General features: G+C 38.0%; 1 protein-coding gene across 1 annotated transcript in view; it reads left to right on the top strand.

Moving 5' to 3' along the window:
- The window catches only part of fstl5 (follistatin-like 5), a 135,378-nt gene that overhangs the window by 70,307 nt on the left and 46,626 nt on the right, over nt 1-18,445 (top strand). The window contains exons 6-8 of the mRNA XM_062425847.1: nt 10,617-10,783; nt 14,125-14,136; nt 18,055-18,175. Coding sequence (XP_062281831.1) covers nt 10,617-10,783; nt 14,125-14,136; nt 18,055-18,175 — 300 coding nt within the window. The remainder of the gene's footprint in view (nt 1-10,616; nt 10,784-14,124; nt 14,137-18,054; nt 18,176-18,445) is intronic.

Raw genomic sequence — 18,445 nt, forward strand, 5'->3', positions numbered from 1 at the left:
GAAGGAAGCTGCTGTTGCTGGCCATGGCTATGTTTAGAGATTAGCACATTCACTCACCAATATTCACATGTGGGTCTAAGCAAATTAAGATAATGTATAAAAAACAAGGGATGGAGCGCTACTTTGATTTGAGGTAGTGGCAGGCAAGTGCTGTCCACAAAAGAAATCCAGGCGCATTGCTTTAAGATACCAAAGTAAAGGAGCATTTATTATAGAGTCTACATGATTTAAAAACAAGACAAATGTCTATGTGGTCATTATAATTAAGTATTTTTAACATTTGTTTAACCAAACAGTGTGTGTGTGTGTGTAATGTATCAGCCCTATTTGTAGTTGTGATTTGCCTTTTGTTTTGTTTTGGATGCATTTTGCTTTACTGCAAGAAAGCTCTAATCCTGTGTGTTTGTCTGGTTAGTCTGGTGTAATCCTTGCATTTATAGAAAGTTTTCAACACTTGAAAATTAGTTGACTCACACTCTCTAACTAATATGAAGGCTCCTTTTCCATTAAGGCAAGTTTGCTGTTATTCAGCACACATGGTACAGCCACAATTAATGGATACTCAGGCTTTTACTTGTCAAAACCCCTGCTGAGCATTCCTTTCACTGGCTGTGAGAAGTGGTTTTAAAATGGTTTCATAATTCGTGGCTCATTTTGCAAACGTGTGACTGTCCCCAGAATGTATTAGCGAGATTTAAAAGAAGTAGAATCACTTTTTTTTTCTTTTTAATTTGAAGTGATCCTCAACTGAAGAAGAAGGGCCAATTTTCTTTTTTGTTTCTTTTTCTAATGAGGCAGATTGTCCTTTCCTGTTGGAGTTGTTGACACATATTGGAGCCATTGTGTATTTTTTACAAGTACCCACTCACCAAATACACACAGGGCTTATTATGTTTTTGTTTGAAATTAAATAGATTATTCCATTACTATTGTATAATGGTATCAAGGTCATGCAACAGCTGAGCATTTCCTGTTAACTGGGTTCAGCTAACTGTGAACCTCATTTGTGTTGGATAAACTGGATCACTTCACAGTTCTGTAAATCCTCCTTCACATAGGAACTTATGTGTTTTTCTCATTTTTAGGAGAGGCAACTCAATTTGTTTAAGTCTCACATTTCAAAGAACAAGATTAATAATAAAACATATAATTACTAGAATTGAAAAAGGGTGACAGAATAATAAATAAAGGGATATCCACACTGAAAGCCTTACCAAACATAACAATCTGCATCAACTTCGAGAGACATGCATCACTACTACTCCACCCACTGCGCTTTTTACATAGTCTGGGAATGTTTCTCCCTCTCTGCTGGGCTTTTTCAAATGTAATCTCCATAGTTCAAATCACACAAATCCCATTCTCACTCTCTGTATGTTCTAAACAGTTTAACCGTATATTGACTGATCAATCAAGCACCCGTGCTTTTGTATCAGCTTTGCAGTTTCACTATGGATGTATAGAGGAAAGATGGGCAAAAGGGATAAAAATATATATTTAAAACAATTAAAATGAGTGGTTTTCTTTGGCGCTTACTTGAAAATGGTCTTTGTCCATTGAAACTCTGACAGTTTGCCTGGCTGCTGTCTTCTCTGAGCTGCTGAGAAGGCATTTCGTCCTGAGGACAGTGACGCTGTTTCAGAGGGTGGAGTCTTTGTGGATGAAATGAATGAATGCTTCAATAGCATTCACGCACCATTGATGTGTCTGGTTTAAATTCCCAGTGAGGAGAAAACGTCTCTCAGATTGTTTTCTTTTTGTGCCCTCTGACTGAGAAAGGTTCAGTGTTCTTTTCTGCCTGCCAGGATTGTTTAGAATTTCAGTGTAAACAGATTGCTGCATTCACCTTCTTCTCTCAACATTTAACATCTTCTGTCATCCAGTTGAAGGTGTTGGCATGCACCATTTGCAGTCATGCAGCTACTCAAGTGTTTTGTGATGCTGATGCTGGTGTAAAACTAGTAGAAAGCACAGCCAGTTGGATGGAAACTTTACTGTAAGACTTTCTGAGTTCAAAACAGGTGCAGATGATTGACAAGTGCACCACATATACTGCCCTCCTAATACAGACACATACACAATGGTTTCTGATGTTCTTCAGAATAATGGAGGACAAGCTTTACTCTATGCTAAAGTCTTATTAAAAAAGACTCCAAGTCTAATATTGTGTAAAGCCATGTGGGACTATGTGGGTGAAAGTTTCAAGATCTTTTATTGTTACATCTCATTGCGCAAGTATAAGAGAGTACAAATCTTAAGGTTCAGTTCCTCGACAATGCAGTAAGGGATTTATTTATATTTTTAAATAGCAAAAGCAATAGTAAAAGAACAGAGTATAAACAAGAAGCAGAGTATAAAACATATTGTACATGTGTATGCTAAGTGTGTTGTGCGTGTGACCTACCTATAACTTATAAATAAATATATGTATATATTATGTGTATGTACATATGTGTGCTTGTGTATGTATGTGTGATATCAAGCAGCTTGCAGTGACCATTGCCAGGCGATAGCTGAAACAGTCCATGGTTGGGGTGGTGCAGGGGTCTTTTAATAATCCTATGGGCTTTCCTGACATACTGTCTATTGTATATATTCTGGATGGAGAGAAGCTCATATCTGCTGATGTCCTGGACTTGACCACACAACCTTCTGCAGAGCTTTGCGGTGGAGTGTGGTGCAGTTACCATATCAGGCGGTGATGCATCCAGTGACAATGCTTTCAGTGGTGCCTCTGTAACAATTTTGGACTCCATTTCAAAATTCTTCAGCTGCCTGAGGTGAAAGAGGTGTTGCTGTGCCTCTTTCACCACATGGCCAGCTTGCTCTTGAGGTCATGACATGATGGATAAACATGATGGATGTATGCAATCAGAGCCTCTCTTATTCTTTTGCTTAAGTGCACTATAATTTACCTATTGCAGTAAGTTGGGGGGATTTTTCATTTGTTGTTTTCCACAAGGTAGCGGTAAAAAGAATTAGTCCAATTAGAACTCCTCTTAGTCTCTGTTGCATACTAATGCTGCATCATCCCTCAGGATCTCTCCCACAGCTGCTCTGGAAACAGACTTAAGGCTGAACAACCAGAGGTAAAATATTCACTAAGTCCATTCGTTAATATTTTACAGCCCTCTTTATGCTTATAATGTTTGTGGGAGGGGAGAAGAAGAGGGTAATAATTATCTTCTTGCCCTTTTACCTAATACCTGTATTTTTTGAATATTTAAGCATGTTATAGCAATAATGCTGCAAAAAAACAATTATATATTCAGGTGTACTATATGCAAAAGTATGAGACTGCAGATGCTGAATAGATATTAAAAGGCAAGTCACTGTATCCATGCCTAGGGTATCTTTCTTGGTTTTGGGACTGTTTGCAGAATTATAAAATACATCTCATTTAAGCTCATAATTCACATCAAAGGTAGTTCCACCCTCAAAATGATGCCAAAATTCTTAGACCTAACCATGAGCTGCAGACTTTTCCATGTAAACAAACATGGGTTTATTTACATTGATACATCCACTCCTGCAGATGTAGAGTGTGATGGTCTCTTGATGATGTTAACTAAAGTTAATACCTTCAAAGATGCTCAGAAGATATTAATTACAAGGCTGTGATGTTGACATAACAAGCCTCCTACATTTACATCTATTGTTTTCCTGTCTTGATTTCTTAGTGTTTAGTTTATTTCTCACATGCAATGAAACATAAGATAGATAGGAAAAGTACTGATTTAATTAAATATAACTACACTTCTGTTCTTATGAAGACATCTCACATAAACTCAGTTTTCACCATATATTCACTATATATTTAGTTTTTTGGTCTGCTTTACAAAGCTCTCACATGTACAGTGTCATAGAGCTGCTAGCAGAGCTCTAGACTTATTCATGTGAAGCACTTTGTTTTTTAGAAAAGTACAAGTTCATTATTATCACCACATAAAATAAGCTCCCCACCTTTCATTTAACAGGTCTGTAACAATATGAATCAATGCCAGTATGAAATTAAGGTAGGTAAAAAAGTAGAAAATCCAAAGTAGACTAACATAGTCTGTGTTTACAGTGTCTTGTCTACGAAACAAAGAAGGTGTTTTTGGTTATCTTTACAAGGTCTTTACACAGTGGAAATTCATGTGAAATAAAATGATTTATGATGAAATAAGAACACAAATGCTGCAGTACAGAAATCATCCCAAATGATCCCATTACCTAACTATGTACATAAAAAAGTACACATTGTGCTAAGCCAAGTTTCAGCCCCTTAAGGATGTATCTGTAGCCTATAATATGTTATATACTTACACTTAATGAATAAATACAAATACACAGTGAGTAAAACCATGGTGGCTTGATTATGTTGCAAATATGTACAATAGTACGTACATATTAATACATACATACATACATACATACATACATACATACATACATAATACAATGCATCTACTGTATGCCTTTCAAAGGAATATTTTAGCATAATTGTGAGGTTTGATGTACATCCTATATATATTTTTGTAGCATATAATATTAATTACAGGCAACGCTATCATTTTTGTTGGAGCTTGTCATTTTCAGTGTGCAGACTACTTTTCCTCTGCATACAAAGTAATCATTGTGGTTAGTTTTAACACATTTCCTCTTCCCTGTCAACATGTGTGTCTTGATGGGTACACTTGAAAATCGCCTGATGAGTGTTTTGTTATTGTTTTCTTATTGCAGAGGGACTGGCTTTGTTTTGTAGTGGGACTAGCGGATGCAGTTCAGCATTAAAAGACACAATAAGTATTTTCCCTGGGAAACAAAGAGAGTAGGTGTGTTTCAGCTATTTTCTGTCTCTGTCAAAGATGTAAGTCCACCAAGTCACTCATCTGCAGTATCAAAAACAAAAACTCCATTCTTCCTGCTTTGGGAAAGAGTTTGCACAAATCAACTCAACCATCCAAGATCAGAGAATGTTCATATGAATGTGTATTCTGTTTTGGAGCTGTTTTTCCCCTTTGAGATTTTGCATATGGGTTATGAATACTCAGCATCAGGGAAAATACTTTTATCTGCACTTCAAAATGTCAAACTCAAAGCAATTGGGGGTACACAACCGTTCAGCCTTAGTAATATTGAGCATCATTGAGGGAGAGTGAGAAGGGAGTATGTTAGAAAGCAATGAGAGAATTTGTGAAGAGAGATGGAGGGAGCTAGCATGTATTTGAGAAAGAGAGCGACAGAGCATGATAGAGGATGGAGGAGTAAGAGGGTTGGCTAAGCAACCTTGGTGTAATTTGTCTTCATGCAGCTGCCCTCTTGCAACATCCTGGAGGCTCAGGCTATTTTACCTGACAAGCTTGTTGCCTCCAGTGCAATAGGTGATTTACCTCTGACTGTGGCACTGACCAATACCCTATTCTAGGAGCAAAGCAGAGTAAATCAAAAGTCTGGACCTCACTGTTAATCACTAATTACAGGTTGGATGGCAAAGGTTGATCCTACCCAGGAGGCTGAATCTCTCAAGCCTCAAATCAGACCAAAAGAGGAGCCAAGGCCACTTTCTCCTCTAATAAATCTCTCACAGAGGAGGTGCTGGACTCAAAATGTTTGAGTCTGCTCCAACAGCCCAGACTCCCATCTCTCTGAGGAGTTTCTCATTCAGGTCGGATACTAGCCTTCCTTTCCCTCCCCTCCTACCACCATCCAAGAGCTAAACCTATGATGGAGCCTATCTGCCTGCTTTTTAAATTCTCCCTAAAACTTCACACATTTCTATCCCTCAAGGGATCAGTAGCAAATCGAGTCTGTTGCTTGCAGCAAATTCCAAAAGCATTAAGATACAAGGGGGCTGTAATTGAATGGTTAGGGAGGACATTATTGAAGGAGATTTTTGTCAGCGTATCCACCCACAACCACCTCAGCAACATGAAGAGTGCCAAGTGGCTGCATGCTTGTGTTGATCTGCTGGCTATAGTAGGAATCAGTGTCAGAGGAGGAGGAGGATCATGGATTAGCCGTGCGTGACTGAAGATCCACTTTCCTTAATTCTTCACTTTCTGCATCAGGGAAGTTTTAATGTATTTTACTTTCCAACAATGATAGGGACATACACAAACACTGAGATGATTATAAAGGTTGAAAAATATACTGTTCTGAAAGTAAACAGTAAAATGACTTGCCACAATGTCTGGTGTAAACATCTATCAACTTTTAGAGAGGATTCCCTGGCTCAAATTTGACCTACCGTGTGGGTCCTTTGGTCAGAGTTAGTGTTAGCCTTTCTGTTACTAAAATGGGTCAGCAGTGTCTATATAGTGGTAGCTAATCTGGCAGAACTGTTGGCTTGTTTACAGCTTGTACCACCTGATTGAACCTGCTTTTCGCAATGTCACCACTTTCCAAGATCTCAGCAAGTAACCGAAAGTAGTAGTTTTCCTTCTTCACAGCACACTTGTCATCCCAGTGATATACCAACAAGGCAACAGAGTCAAATGTTCTAGTGCTGTTTAGTTCAGCTTTGTCTGGCACTTCTGTTCTGACAGTTTGTTCTGTAGCTTTTATTTACGTTTTTTTTTTCTTCTTCTTTTTTTTCATCCTGCTGGATTAAAATATGCTCACCAGAATTTTACATTTGACAAGTTCAGTAACTTTACAATATTTAAATTAAGGCATTAGATCAGGGGTATTCTATTAAAATACTCCAATTTGTGAACATTTCCTCAAGTGAAGGTCCAGAACATCATAATGTCCGTGTTATTTTTCAGTACCTTGAAGTAGCATTGTTGTATTCATCAGTATCTGTGTCTAGTGGGTAGATTGAGGAATGTCAAATAAATACAGTAGAATTCATTTATTAGTATTTGCACTGAACTTGCGGGATGCAACTAGATAATACAATAATAAAAAAAGAATAAGATAAATACATGTTACTTTCTTTTTTTAAATAAAGTGCATTACAGAAAACTTTTGATTATGCTTCTTAAATAAAGTGCTTAGTTTTAGAAAAATAAAAAAAGAATCCCTTTCTACTTTTAAACTTAACTTGAACTAAACCATAAACTTAATTTTAACATTAAATTAATTTTATAACAAAACATCTCAACACATATTAACCCTTTTCTCCATGTGTATCTCACTGACAGTCAAGTCTCTCCACATGTCCGAATGCACAAATTTCATTGGCTCATTAGCGTCACGTAAGAAGATTGGCTATGCACAGTGGTCTGTGAGTTTCTGAGGGCCGCTCCACCTTTACCGTAATAGCTGGAGAAGCTGCACCCGTTAAAATAGAAAAAAATAATTAAACAATCCTGAATATTTCATCAGTTACAGGTCCGGGTCCAGATACGACAGCGTCTGGGTCCGCCCATTAGTGACCCTTTGCATTAGATCATTGTTCTCTGCTGTATGTCCACTTTGTTGAGACAGTAAGGAGTGGGATTTTACTTAAAATCACAACTAAAACAGCACAGTATCTGAAAGCTGTGAGGCAACCATTTTGTTTGAGAGAATTTCTTTGAAGAGTTCTCCTGAAGTTTCGCCAGATTTAAAGTTGCTTCTCTGCAGTCTCACTGGATAAAATGTAGTCTTAATTAAGCTTTGTAAATCCATGAAGTTTTTGTTCCCCAGCACTTTTCATTTCTCTCCAGTCTTTTCTTTCTTGCCATGTTGTCTCTCATTTCATCCCTTTTGACTGCTGTTGTCATGTCTTTATTACATTCAAACAGCTCCTAACTGATCAAACAGGTCTTATCAAATTATTTGTCACATTATGGGTGTCCGCAGGGGAAGTGTTTCAGTTGCTTTATGAAGTTAGTTATTGCTTTTCATGTAGCATTTAAACACTTCCAGTTTCAATACAAGTGATGGGTTATGTTTCTGACAAGAGGAATATCCCTCTGTGCAGGCCATCACAAGCCATTTCATCATCAACCAATGAAACAGACTGACTAATGAATGAATGTGCTCATGTTTGCCTTTTAGAAATGAAAGATGGATTGGCTTGTTAATGAATGTTTGAACCTGATTTCTCATGTACTGAAATGCATTATGTCAATGAATGTTCCCACTAAGATAGCTATACAAACTTGTGTGTGTGCTAGAGAAACATGACTGTGTATGCATAATGATAAACATTTAAACTTACCAATATACTAAAGTGCTACGGTTAAAAACAAACTAAGTGTATGAGCCAAACACAGAAGTTATTGTCAATAGAATTTAAAATTGCTATAAAAAAAATATCCAATATTCACGTATAATGTATTTCCTCTAACAGTTGCCAGTAGTCAGTTAAAAGGGTGGGTCTCCGATAATCACCAGGGCTGGGGTCGACGTGAATAAATAAAGACTGGCCCCAAAAACAGGCTTTGTAACAAATAAAAGTGGATAGACTCCTAGTCCCTGTTACATAATGTGAACGCCAGTTAAATAGTTGTTACCTGGACCTAACTCCAATTCTATGAGGATGTGCAGAGCCTTCTAATACTGGCTACATTTCCACCACTATAATTTAATAAATGCATCAATATACTTGCTTTTTTCTCTAAAAGCAGGCCATCACAGGGAGGGGAGGAGGCCAGAGGCGATGCAATATTGTTTAAATATGGGGATAATGGTGCATTGTGGTGCACTGCTAAAAAATTACATTTTGCATTACCAGCAATATATTAACAAGGAGGCTTTGTACTAAAATATGAGCAAACATGCTTATCAGACATAGGGAATTAAATATAAAGGCCTCTCTGTTTTATATTCACCTATATTTTGGGCCCCCATGCTCCCAGAAGTTGTTATTTATTGCTGGAAGAGCAACTTGATCATCACAGTTGACAGTTATGCTTCTGTTAATAGAAAGTGAAGAGAAAAATGTGAAAGGCAAAAATTCGAACATGCAATGAACTAATTATTATGCATGGAAAGAACAAAAGGCAAATGGCAGAACTACAGTATTTGTGGTGCAAATAGTAAAAATTAAAATTTGTATATTTACAAATTAAATAAGCAATAACATTTTGATTTTACACAATAGCATCAACTGCCATCCTCACAAATTACCACAAAGTTGAAGTGAACTCTCAGCTAACAGTGTAACCATCCGAACTTAGACTTATACACCACTCAAAAGGAACGGCTGTTATTAATCCTCTAATTTTGATGTAATCCTGGCAGTGATTTGCCTGGGCTTAAACAGGGTTTCATGGGGCCAAATGAGAGATTAGAAGTCTTAACGCTGAGCTTCCCACTCAAAAGAAGTATGAGTTGTCTCATGGCTCTAGTTTGATTGGCCTGGATTGGAAGGGGTGAGCAAGTTCACAGTTCAAAGACCAAGTGGACCAAACACAGCAAATGAGTGAGAAGGTTAAAATAGCTTTCAGAAGCCATTGGTACAGGGCCACTGGAGTCATGCTGTAATTGAAGGTGCTCTCATCCTTATTCTCTGGGCTGTGGCAAGTGAGCACTGTCTGCTGGACCTGCTCTTTCATTAGGTTTTGTATTTCATGCCCTTAGGAGCAGAACAAATTGAGTCTCTGTTTCCTTTTGCTCCGTTGCTCATTACCCAAGAGAAAGATTAAAAAAGCATTATCTCACAGGCCACCTTACATAAGAAGAGAAAGAATGGATGATTGTACATTGTACTCATTGTCTCATCAAAATACTAAGCACATAAAAGGTATTAACCAACCATAGCCGTGGTGACTTCTTACCAGCAATGTATTATCTGTCTGTGTTAGGTAAAACTAACACAACAGAGCACAGTTACATCTAATCATCACCAGAATTATTTTTTAAAAACTTTGGGTATCCCGTAAATACTGAATCGAGCAAAGCACTAACTCTGGTCGAGGTGAAGGGCTATGTTTCCATGGGGAACCTCTCCTGACAGCACTGCCTTTTTTATTTTTCCCTGTTACTTTCAACAGAAAGGATGCACTCTTGGGCTTTTACAACAATGTGGAGAGACAAGCTTGTTCAAACTCTCAGATCACTGAGAGCTCTGAACATGGTAAAAATATTCCAACTTCTAGTTACAAAGCGGCATGCTTCAGATGAGATTTCAACAGTCAGCAGATCAGCAGCACTGGTGCCTCCCAAAAGTGTCTGTTTTGTTCTATTAGCTAAAAAGAGGTTCATAGTGGTGGACACAGGGTCATCAGAGAGACCGATAGAAAAAGCACAACTTGCATTATAGTATATCAACACAAGTATTTCCAGAACATTAAACTTAATTTCTTCCCATTACTCTGCAAATTGCAATAATTGTGCTGCCTCAGTGCATCTTTAGCTAAAAAAAAAACATCTGCCTCTATAGCACAACAGCTAATTGAAACAGTGTATATATTTAGTATTCTGGGTTTTCCGGCTTCATTAAGAGAAAAATGTGCGCAAAACATGAATTCATGCAGCGTGAAGTATCTCAGTGGATTTATAGCTCTGAATTATAAGCTTTTACAAGAAAAAGAAGTCCATCATATTTCAGACATACTGTACAGGTGGACTTGTTTGATTTCTTGACTTGGTCAAGATTGCTTTAACACATGAATTTGACTTATTTCTCAAAAAAATGTGTAAATCTCTTTAGGATATCCTCTCTTATATTCTGTTTTTTTTCTTCCTCTTGTCAACAGATGTGTACCTGCTCAACCTTCCAGATGACCAGAAAGTAAGCGTGACCACAGTAACAGTCGGTCAGAGCGCTGTGTTGACTTGCGCCATCACAGGGGAGAGGAGGCCTCCTATATTGTGGAAGAGGAACCATCAATATCTAAACTCCTTGAACCTGGAAGACATCAATGTAAGAGCTAGCTGTCACTGTATGATGCATTGTTTCTTGGCGGATAATTAGATAGATGCAGTACATGGATAGATAGCTAGGATTAAATGGTAGATAGGAAGATAGGTAGACACATAGAAAGAGAGATGGATAGATGATGATATTCATAGTCGAATGCCTCCAACGCATTCAGGGAACAGATCTAATTATTGTGTTTTCACATTGTGAGGCATCATCAATTTTTAACAACTGTTTCAGAGCTGTCGCCGTTTTTTTTGTTTTGTTTTTTTTTCTCTGCAAGAGCTGTAAATTTCAGATAATTTTATCCTATATTTCTTTCTCATCATATTTCAACTGAGTTTTTTGGCAGCAGCTCAGATTGTCAGCACATTTTATTTGGCTGTTGGCGCTGGCTTTCTGTTGTAGGTCTGACAGTAATCCACGATGTCAGTTTGTGTTCCTGGTGTCTCTGTTTAGAGACTGCTGGGAGGGACAGTGATTTCAGACAAAGAAAGAAGATGAAGAGGGATACCAAAGGGGTTCAGCCCTAGAGGAGGAACCTACTTTTACCAGTCGGGGAAAGCTTGTGTGTGTGTGTCTTTCTGTGTGTGTTAATCTGCATGGACGGACCCAGAAAGCCCTCTGTGTCACTTTCATCCACATCAAAAAGAGGAAAGACACTTATGTGGCGGGTTACAGAAAAGGAAGACCTCCCTCACCTTACCCTTTTTCCTCTCTATGTGTCAGGACTGACCAAGATGAGTGTGATACTGCTGTGCATAATTAAGTCAACAGTGTCACAGTAGATAAAGGGAGACCCAGCGAAGCCACTAATGTAACATTAAATGTTGATGACCCTTAAAATGAGTAAGAGGCGCCCAGCTGTCGCCAGTCATCCTTGGCACCATCAACTGGCTCTAAACTAGCGCGCTGGTTCTGGTTGTTGGTGATGTGTGATTTCTATAAAGAGTGGTGCCGAGCCAGGAGTTGATTTTCAGGCCACACATATAGCAGGAACAGCTTTTCCACAGATTGCCTTTTTTTTTGTCATATTCTATAATGTATTACGGCTATTTTAAAGCAGTTCATATATGAAAAGACATGCGAACTCTGGTTGTAACAAAAAAAAGAAATGTCGAATCAGATAATTTCTTTACACACAGCTTTGAATATCCTTTTGGTGGAAAGGCAAAAGAAAAAAAGGACAGGTGCTAGGTCTTGTAAGGTCAACAAAGGCTTTGATCTATCCTTCATCTATTTTTTCCCCAAGAATTGTTTCTTTTTTTGCAGATTCAATAGAACTAGTTTCTGTTTCATCTCCCAATATTGCCTGAAGACACATAGTTGAGTTCAGTGTCCCAACCAGGGGTGGTCTTTGTCTGCTTTTCACACACACACACACACACACACACACACACACACACACACACACACACACACACACACACACACACACACACACACACACACACACAGTCATCAATTTCCCAAGTGACTAATATCAGATCTTGCACAGGTGTATTTTCAATTGAAATGTCAGCTTAGGGATAGGAACCTCTGCTGCCATGTGCTGTACAGTGTATCCAAAAAAGCTTTATCTGAAGTTCATCAATAGCTGGAATAATGACAATAGTTAGACCAAGGACTTGGAATTACCTCTTATCCTTTAAAATTGTTGGATATTGCAATAATTTTGTATCAGAATGTTTAAGTTAAGAGACAGTTGAAAGGGGAAAAGACTGAGTCACACTACTACAGGGACTAAGCCACAGATGTGGCTGTACTTTGACCACTGGGGTCTGCAATTGTCAGATTTTGTTAAATTTGTTCTGTTGTTGCCTAACACAGCCTGCGTTTACAGCCTCTGCTTTGGCACAGATTACCTCCAGAGCAGCTTCACTAACTGAACACCACCAGCAAATGAATCAGCATGAGTGCTAAAAGTCTCTTGCGGTTCATCAGAAAACTGTGCAAACCACATGAAACCGAGAGAAACTACCAATGGAGCATGAGCGACACACCGACACGGGCTTAATCCAGATTTATTTTTGGCTCTCAGACTTTCAGTCAATCACTGTTGTTCCTCCCCGAGAAGAGAATGGATTTCATCTCCACCTGGCATGCACAGACCCAGTCTAAATTGCCTTGCAGACAATTTCTAATTGCTTGCTGTTAATATTTGTGAGCATCCACTGCCAGCCTTAATTAGAGTCATATTCCTGTGAGCACACATGGGAGGTTTATGCAGTGTAATCTCACAGGCCTTCCCAGTTTAGGCCGTAGTTATTTCAGATTTTTTTTGTCGACATTCAGACTTACTGAATCACGTATTAATCCTAGTGGTGTGCTTGTATCCTGGAGTTCATAGAGCTTCTCTAAATTTTGACAAAGCAGCTTACTGTAATTCCATGAAGTTGACAGTTGCTGGCTATTGCATCATCATCATCATCCAGTGCTGTCAGTATTTCAATCCTCCGAGCCAAAGACACAGTCATGTACTGTGCGTGTGCTTGTGTGTATAATTTAGGTGCAAAATGTATTTGATATTTTGCAATTCATATGGAGTTTGTAAATCCCACAATTTTGGGATTAGATTGTAGGTAAGTATGTATAAAATGTCAGCAACTTTCTGGTGTAATATGTCTTGGCTAGATTAGTCAACTTGGCAGGTTACTTAAAAAATACATTACATCTAGCACAAAAATGTTCCAATCCAATCATGAAGAAAAACATGTAACTTTTAGAAATGTAAAACGTGTTGAAGACAGAGACTGTATTACCATCAATAGTTATAATGGGGGAAGCAGTACAAGGCTAACTCGTCTTTTTCCTGATCCTGTCCATTGGTGTCTGTATGAGGGTTAACTCTTGCTCTTGCTCACTTATGCTGGTGGGTTTCACATTATCTTTGTGTTAGGAAAATGTGCCATATGTAACATTAGATGGAGGTGATTATTCACAATATCTACATTCAGCTTTGATCAGTGTGTGCCACTTCATGTGACACAATTTGTATTCTTCCTGTGCTGGTTCCAAAGTGCAAATGAATCACATTGTATAGCATTATATGGCAGATAACACGTGGATCTTACTTAGGCATAATGGTCTGTTTCATAAATCCAATTTTGATCAAGATGGGCTTTTTGTTGAATAAGTCATTTATTCTGCACCTATCTACACTACTCTTCCTATACTATCCTGATATAAGACATATACTGAGTCTATAACATCATACAACAACAACAGAGTTCATGGTATATAACAGTTGGTTTCACCTTGATGCTTTACAAACCGTTCTTGTGCCTTGATGCTGTGATTGAACTCAATGTCTGAATGTTTGACCTCTGCTTCTTCCCCAACAGATCCCGTCCCAGGTAGGGAGTTTTTTGTATTGTCTCAACAAACTGACATTTCCTCACTCTTGTTTTTTTACCATTCACAAAAAGCCCACAAAGTTAGTGACGTTCTTGCAATAGATGGTACTATAATCAAGCACCAAATCATGAAAATGCAGATAAAAAGGTCAGGTTTAGTTTAACACAGAGATATAAAAATAATTTGCATGAGTTGAGGATTGGAATTTGACTGTGAGAGTTGCAAGTAAATTGTCATGCCAATTTTTATCCTCTCTGTACTATCTGATTATTAAAGGGTTGTTCCACCTAAATAACCCAAAAAAAAAAAAAAAAAAATCTCATATCTTCTTACCTGCCTGCGATGATATCAAACTATGCAAACGAGCTTGGTTTATGCAACAAGGTTTTGAGATATGGTCGCTGAGACTTCCACCTCCAAAAGAAAATACATTTAAAAAAAAAAAAATATGTATTATGGGATGATCTCATAATAATCAATGTGTTTTCCCTGAAACTGTCCCTGTAATTGCTAGATTATCTGAAAAACACAATAAACCTTTTTTTCTTTATTTAGTTAGAAATTAGTCCTGGATAAAATTGTTGAAAGTATCAAGAGTAACAAGGGACATTGTCTCGTGCTTTTGAAACATTTAAATTCAATTTTTTTTAAGTACTCCACAAACACAATTTCATCTAACTCCATTACATTTCGGCAGCAGAAATCTTTAAATATTGGTATATGGAACTAAAACTATCTGCATGGATACCACTGGAGGTAAATTTTAAAAAAAAAGGTTTTTGTCATTTGGATGAACTGCCCTTTTTAATGTCAAACTCTCCGTAATTTAGGTTTATTTTTTATTTGTTTGTTTAGTTTTTCCTGAATATAATGTAAGAGTGAGAAAACATATCACTTTCTGAAACACACCTCAACCTATTGTACTCCTCTGACAAAGTTTCATAAGGCTAGTCTCATAACTTCTTCAAAGGCCATTTTCTGAAATGCTTCATCACTACCTGAGGTTTTGCCATCCAATGAGGTGGCTCTTTAGTGTCCTTTCAGAGGTGACCTGCCAGTGACAGCTTTATTAATTATAGTTTCTTGAGGGCTATGGCCTATTTGTAAATCCACCTCCACCTGCCCTTGTCTCCCTTCCCACTGAGTTAGACGTACCCTGGCCTGCTTTTGTCTGCAGAGAGCTGGGTGCTGGGTGCTGCTGATAGCTGAGGTGCGGGTGGTGAGGTGCGGTGGAGGAATCATGTCGACAGCCTCCGCTGTGGCTCGTTCCACCCCTCTGAGTTTCATTTCTCCCCCCATTCATTTTTCATTTAAGAAGGTGACACAATATGCTCTCAGCCCAAGGGGCCAAAACGCACCATCGATTTCCCCTCATATTGTGAAGCTCTGATGCTTCACTCAGCCCGAGCCGTTACTGCGCTCGTAGGTTTGATCGGAGCATACCGGGCAACTGATAAACACACTGTATGCCTGTAAACACAATGGGTGACTCTCACTTGTCTGTAGACATTAAAGTGGGAATCAGATGCCAAGATGTGAACAGCCAGCAAAGATGTGATTGGCATGTTAAAAGCTACTTTAATAGAAAATGCACCGTTCATGTTATGAACTCTTTAAAAGAGGACTGGTAAATAACAAGTGCTGAGAGGTTTTTTTATTTTTTTATTTTTTTAATGAAAGAATGTTGTGTTCAGTTATAAGAAACAAGGATCACGGGGGCAGACTCGCAGACATTCTCAGGAGCAAAAGTTCGCACCACTAAATGACTTCTGAATGATTTTTTAATGCATGGCAGCAATCAGAACTGAACACGTTTTGGCACTTGGCCTTCATCAAGTTAGCGGGTGCTGAAGAAAGCTCTAATGAAGGCTGAGTGCCTGAGCACGTTCATTTCTGAAAAGCTGCTGAGAATCAGAAAGTGGTGAATCTGATTATTGTGCATAAAGGCAGCTCTTTTGTTCATAAGTGGTCCCTGAAGATTTGACGCATAATCACTTAATTTAGTTAATGTAGTAAAATCATCGCATAATTTAATTTAGATTTTAGTATTTTTTCCCACAAATAAAGAAAATTATTTCAACATTGTTTTCTTTCTTTACTATACAGTTTTTTTTGTTTTGAATTTTATTGACTAAGTAACTGTAACATGAGATGAGATAGATAACTATACAGACTGGGCTCTTATATATCAACCTTACACTAAAGAATGCACCACAGAGCCAGCTGAAGGCTAAAATAATATTTGTTATAAGTGAGGAATGAGACACACATGAAGCCTCTTTCTTCTACTTACAGCAAAGTATAGGAGTAACCTTGGCATGTAACTCTCAAGTGAATCATGTACATTGATCACATGTACTCTGAGAAAAGGAATCAGCCACAACTATTTAACCTGAATCTTGTAGAAAAATCCTCAGATTTACAGATATACAGTACAACAAAGGCATATAAGATTTTAATTTAGTAAAGCAGTACACCTATAATGTGAACGAAATAATATTGCATGTAACAGTTAACATGTACAATCTACAACTAGTAACAATCTAATATATTTATGACATATGCATCTGTAAATCGGGGTAAGATAATATAAAATTGTCTAAAATGAAAACAAAAAGAGAACCAAGCTAACTGGGTCAGGCTGGTAGACAAGATGTATAAAAGAAAACAGATAATAAGGGGACTTGAGCACCAAACGGATGAGTGCAAATGATTGAAAATAAAATAAATGCTGCCCTATTCTGAAAACTACACTATTTTGAATTACACATATTGGTTTAGACATTGCAACCTTATTCATCATGACTCCTACTGAACTGTAAATCCAAAAACATGTCTCATATGGTGCATGCTCGCCTGTCTCAATCCTGCAGCTACTGAATACACCAAAAGCTACTCTAGTTCCTTAAATTTAGTATTTTTGAGTCAAAGGAAATTTGATGAATAGTCCAAAATTGCTTGAAGCTGCTCAGAAGCAGTTTCTTCACTTTTTAAGAACATAATATCACTATAAGACTATATAATACGGAAGACTCGCTACAATGACTTGTCAAGATAGCTTTTTATTGCAGCATGGTCTTAACAAGGCCGCAGACATTGGAGATTCTTTGCGAGACGGATTCATCAAACCAGCACATCAATGGGCTCATTAGCTTTGGGGGCTTCTATCTGTGCTACAGCTTGAATAATTTAGTCTTCTGTTTGCTTTCTTATCCTTGTCCGGCACTGTTTTCTTTGTGTTTACCAGCTTAATAATCACAACACAGCATGAATTAATCATGTTTCAGTTGGTTCCATGCAACTTCATATCATGGACAGCTTTTGGTTTAATTACAGTATTTGTTTTGTGGTGTGCATGTTAAATAAAGATTAAAAACATGCATTTTGGTGACTCAACATGACATTTGAAATGAGCAGCGCAAGTTAATTTGATTGACTCTGTACACGCAGCGTTACATTTGAGTTGTTTTGGTTTTAAAGCAGCTAACACTGCAATTTCTACACCAATCAATTACAGCCTTAGTCCCCTTCCATCATATCACTTCACTTTGTTTGGAAAAATGACACAAACCAGAAAACACTTTTTCTTAATTCTGACTCTGACAGTTATTTTCCTGGGTTGTTTTCTGCGGCACCAAATTACTTTAACTTTTGGCACAGATTGACGTACGTTTGCTTCACAACATGCCTTTTTGGATGGATGTCGTTTTTTTTCCCCATTTCCTCTGCTACAAAACATGAACCACATTTATCTTCTCATCTGCACACTGCAGGCTTGTTGCATTTTCATTGAAACAGCTTTCATTTCCAGCTCCAAACATCTTCAGACCATCACTGCTGCACTGCTGCTGTAAGACTATCAGTAGTTTCTCTAAGTTATTAGACTCTCACTTTCTCTGTCTCTCTCCCTCTGGCAGGACTTTGGAGATGATGGCTCACTGTACATCACCAAGGCGACCACGACCCACATGGGCAACTATACCTGCCATGCCGATGGTTACGAGAAACTGTTTCAGACCCACAGTCTCCAAGTGAATGGTAAGAGGTTTGCACATACACATAACACACTTTAGTTTAAATTATTTAATCCTCAGCTCTCATCTGCCGCACGGTGTCTGTGATACATGCTTAACTATGATCTACACATCGATTTCCATCCTGAAAACTCTTTCTTGAGTATAATATCGGTGTGTGTCTGAATCCATCAGACACCATGGCTAACAGATGGAAGATTTAGACTCTCGCCAACTTAAAGACAGATTTGCTCTTGTTGTAAAGACTATTGTTTTCCTGGCAAACTGATCATCA

This window comes from Scomber scombrus, chromosome 9 (genome assembly GCF_963691925.1).
Source record: "Scomber scombrus chromosome 9, fScoSco1.1, whole genome shotgun sequence".
NCBI lineage: Eukaryota > Metazoa > Chordata > Actinopteri > Scombriformes > Scombridae > Scomber > Scomber scombrus.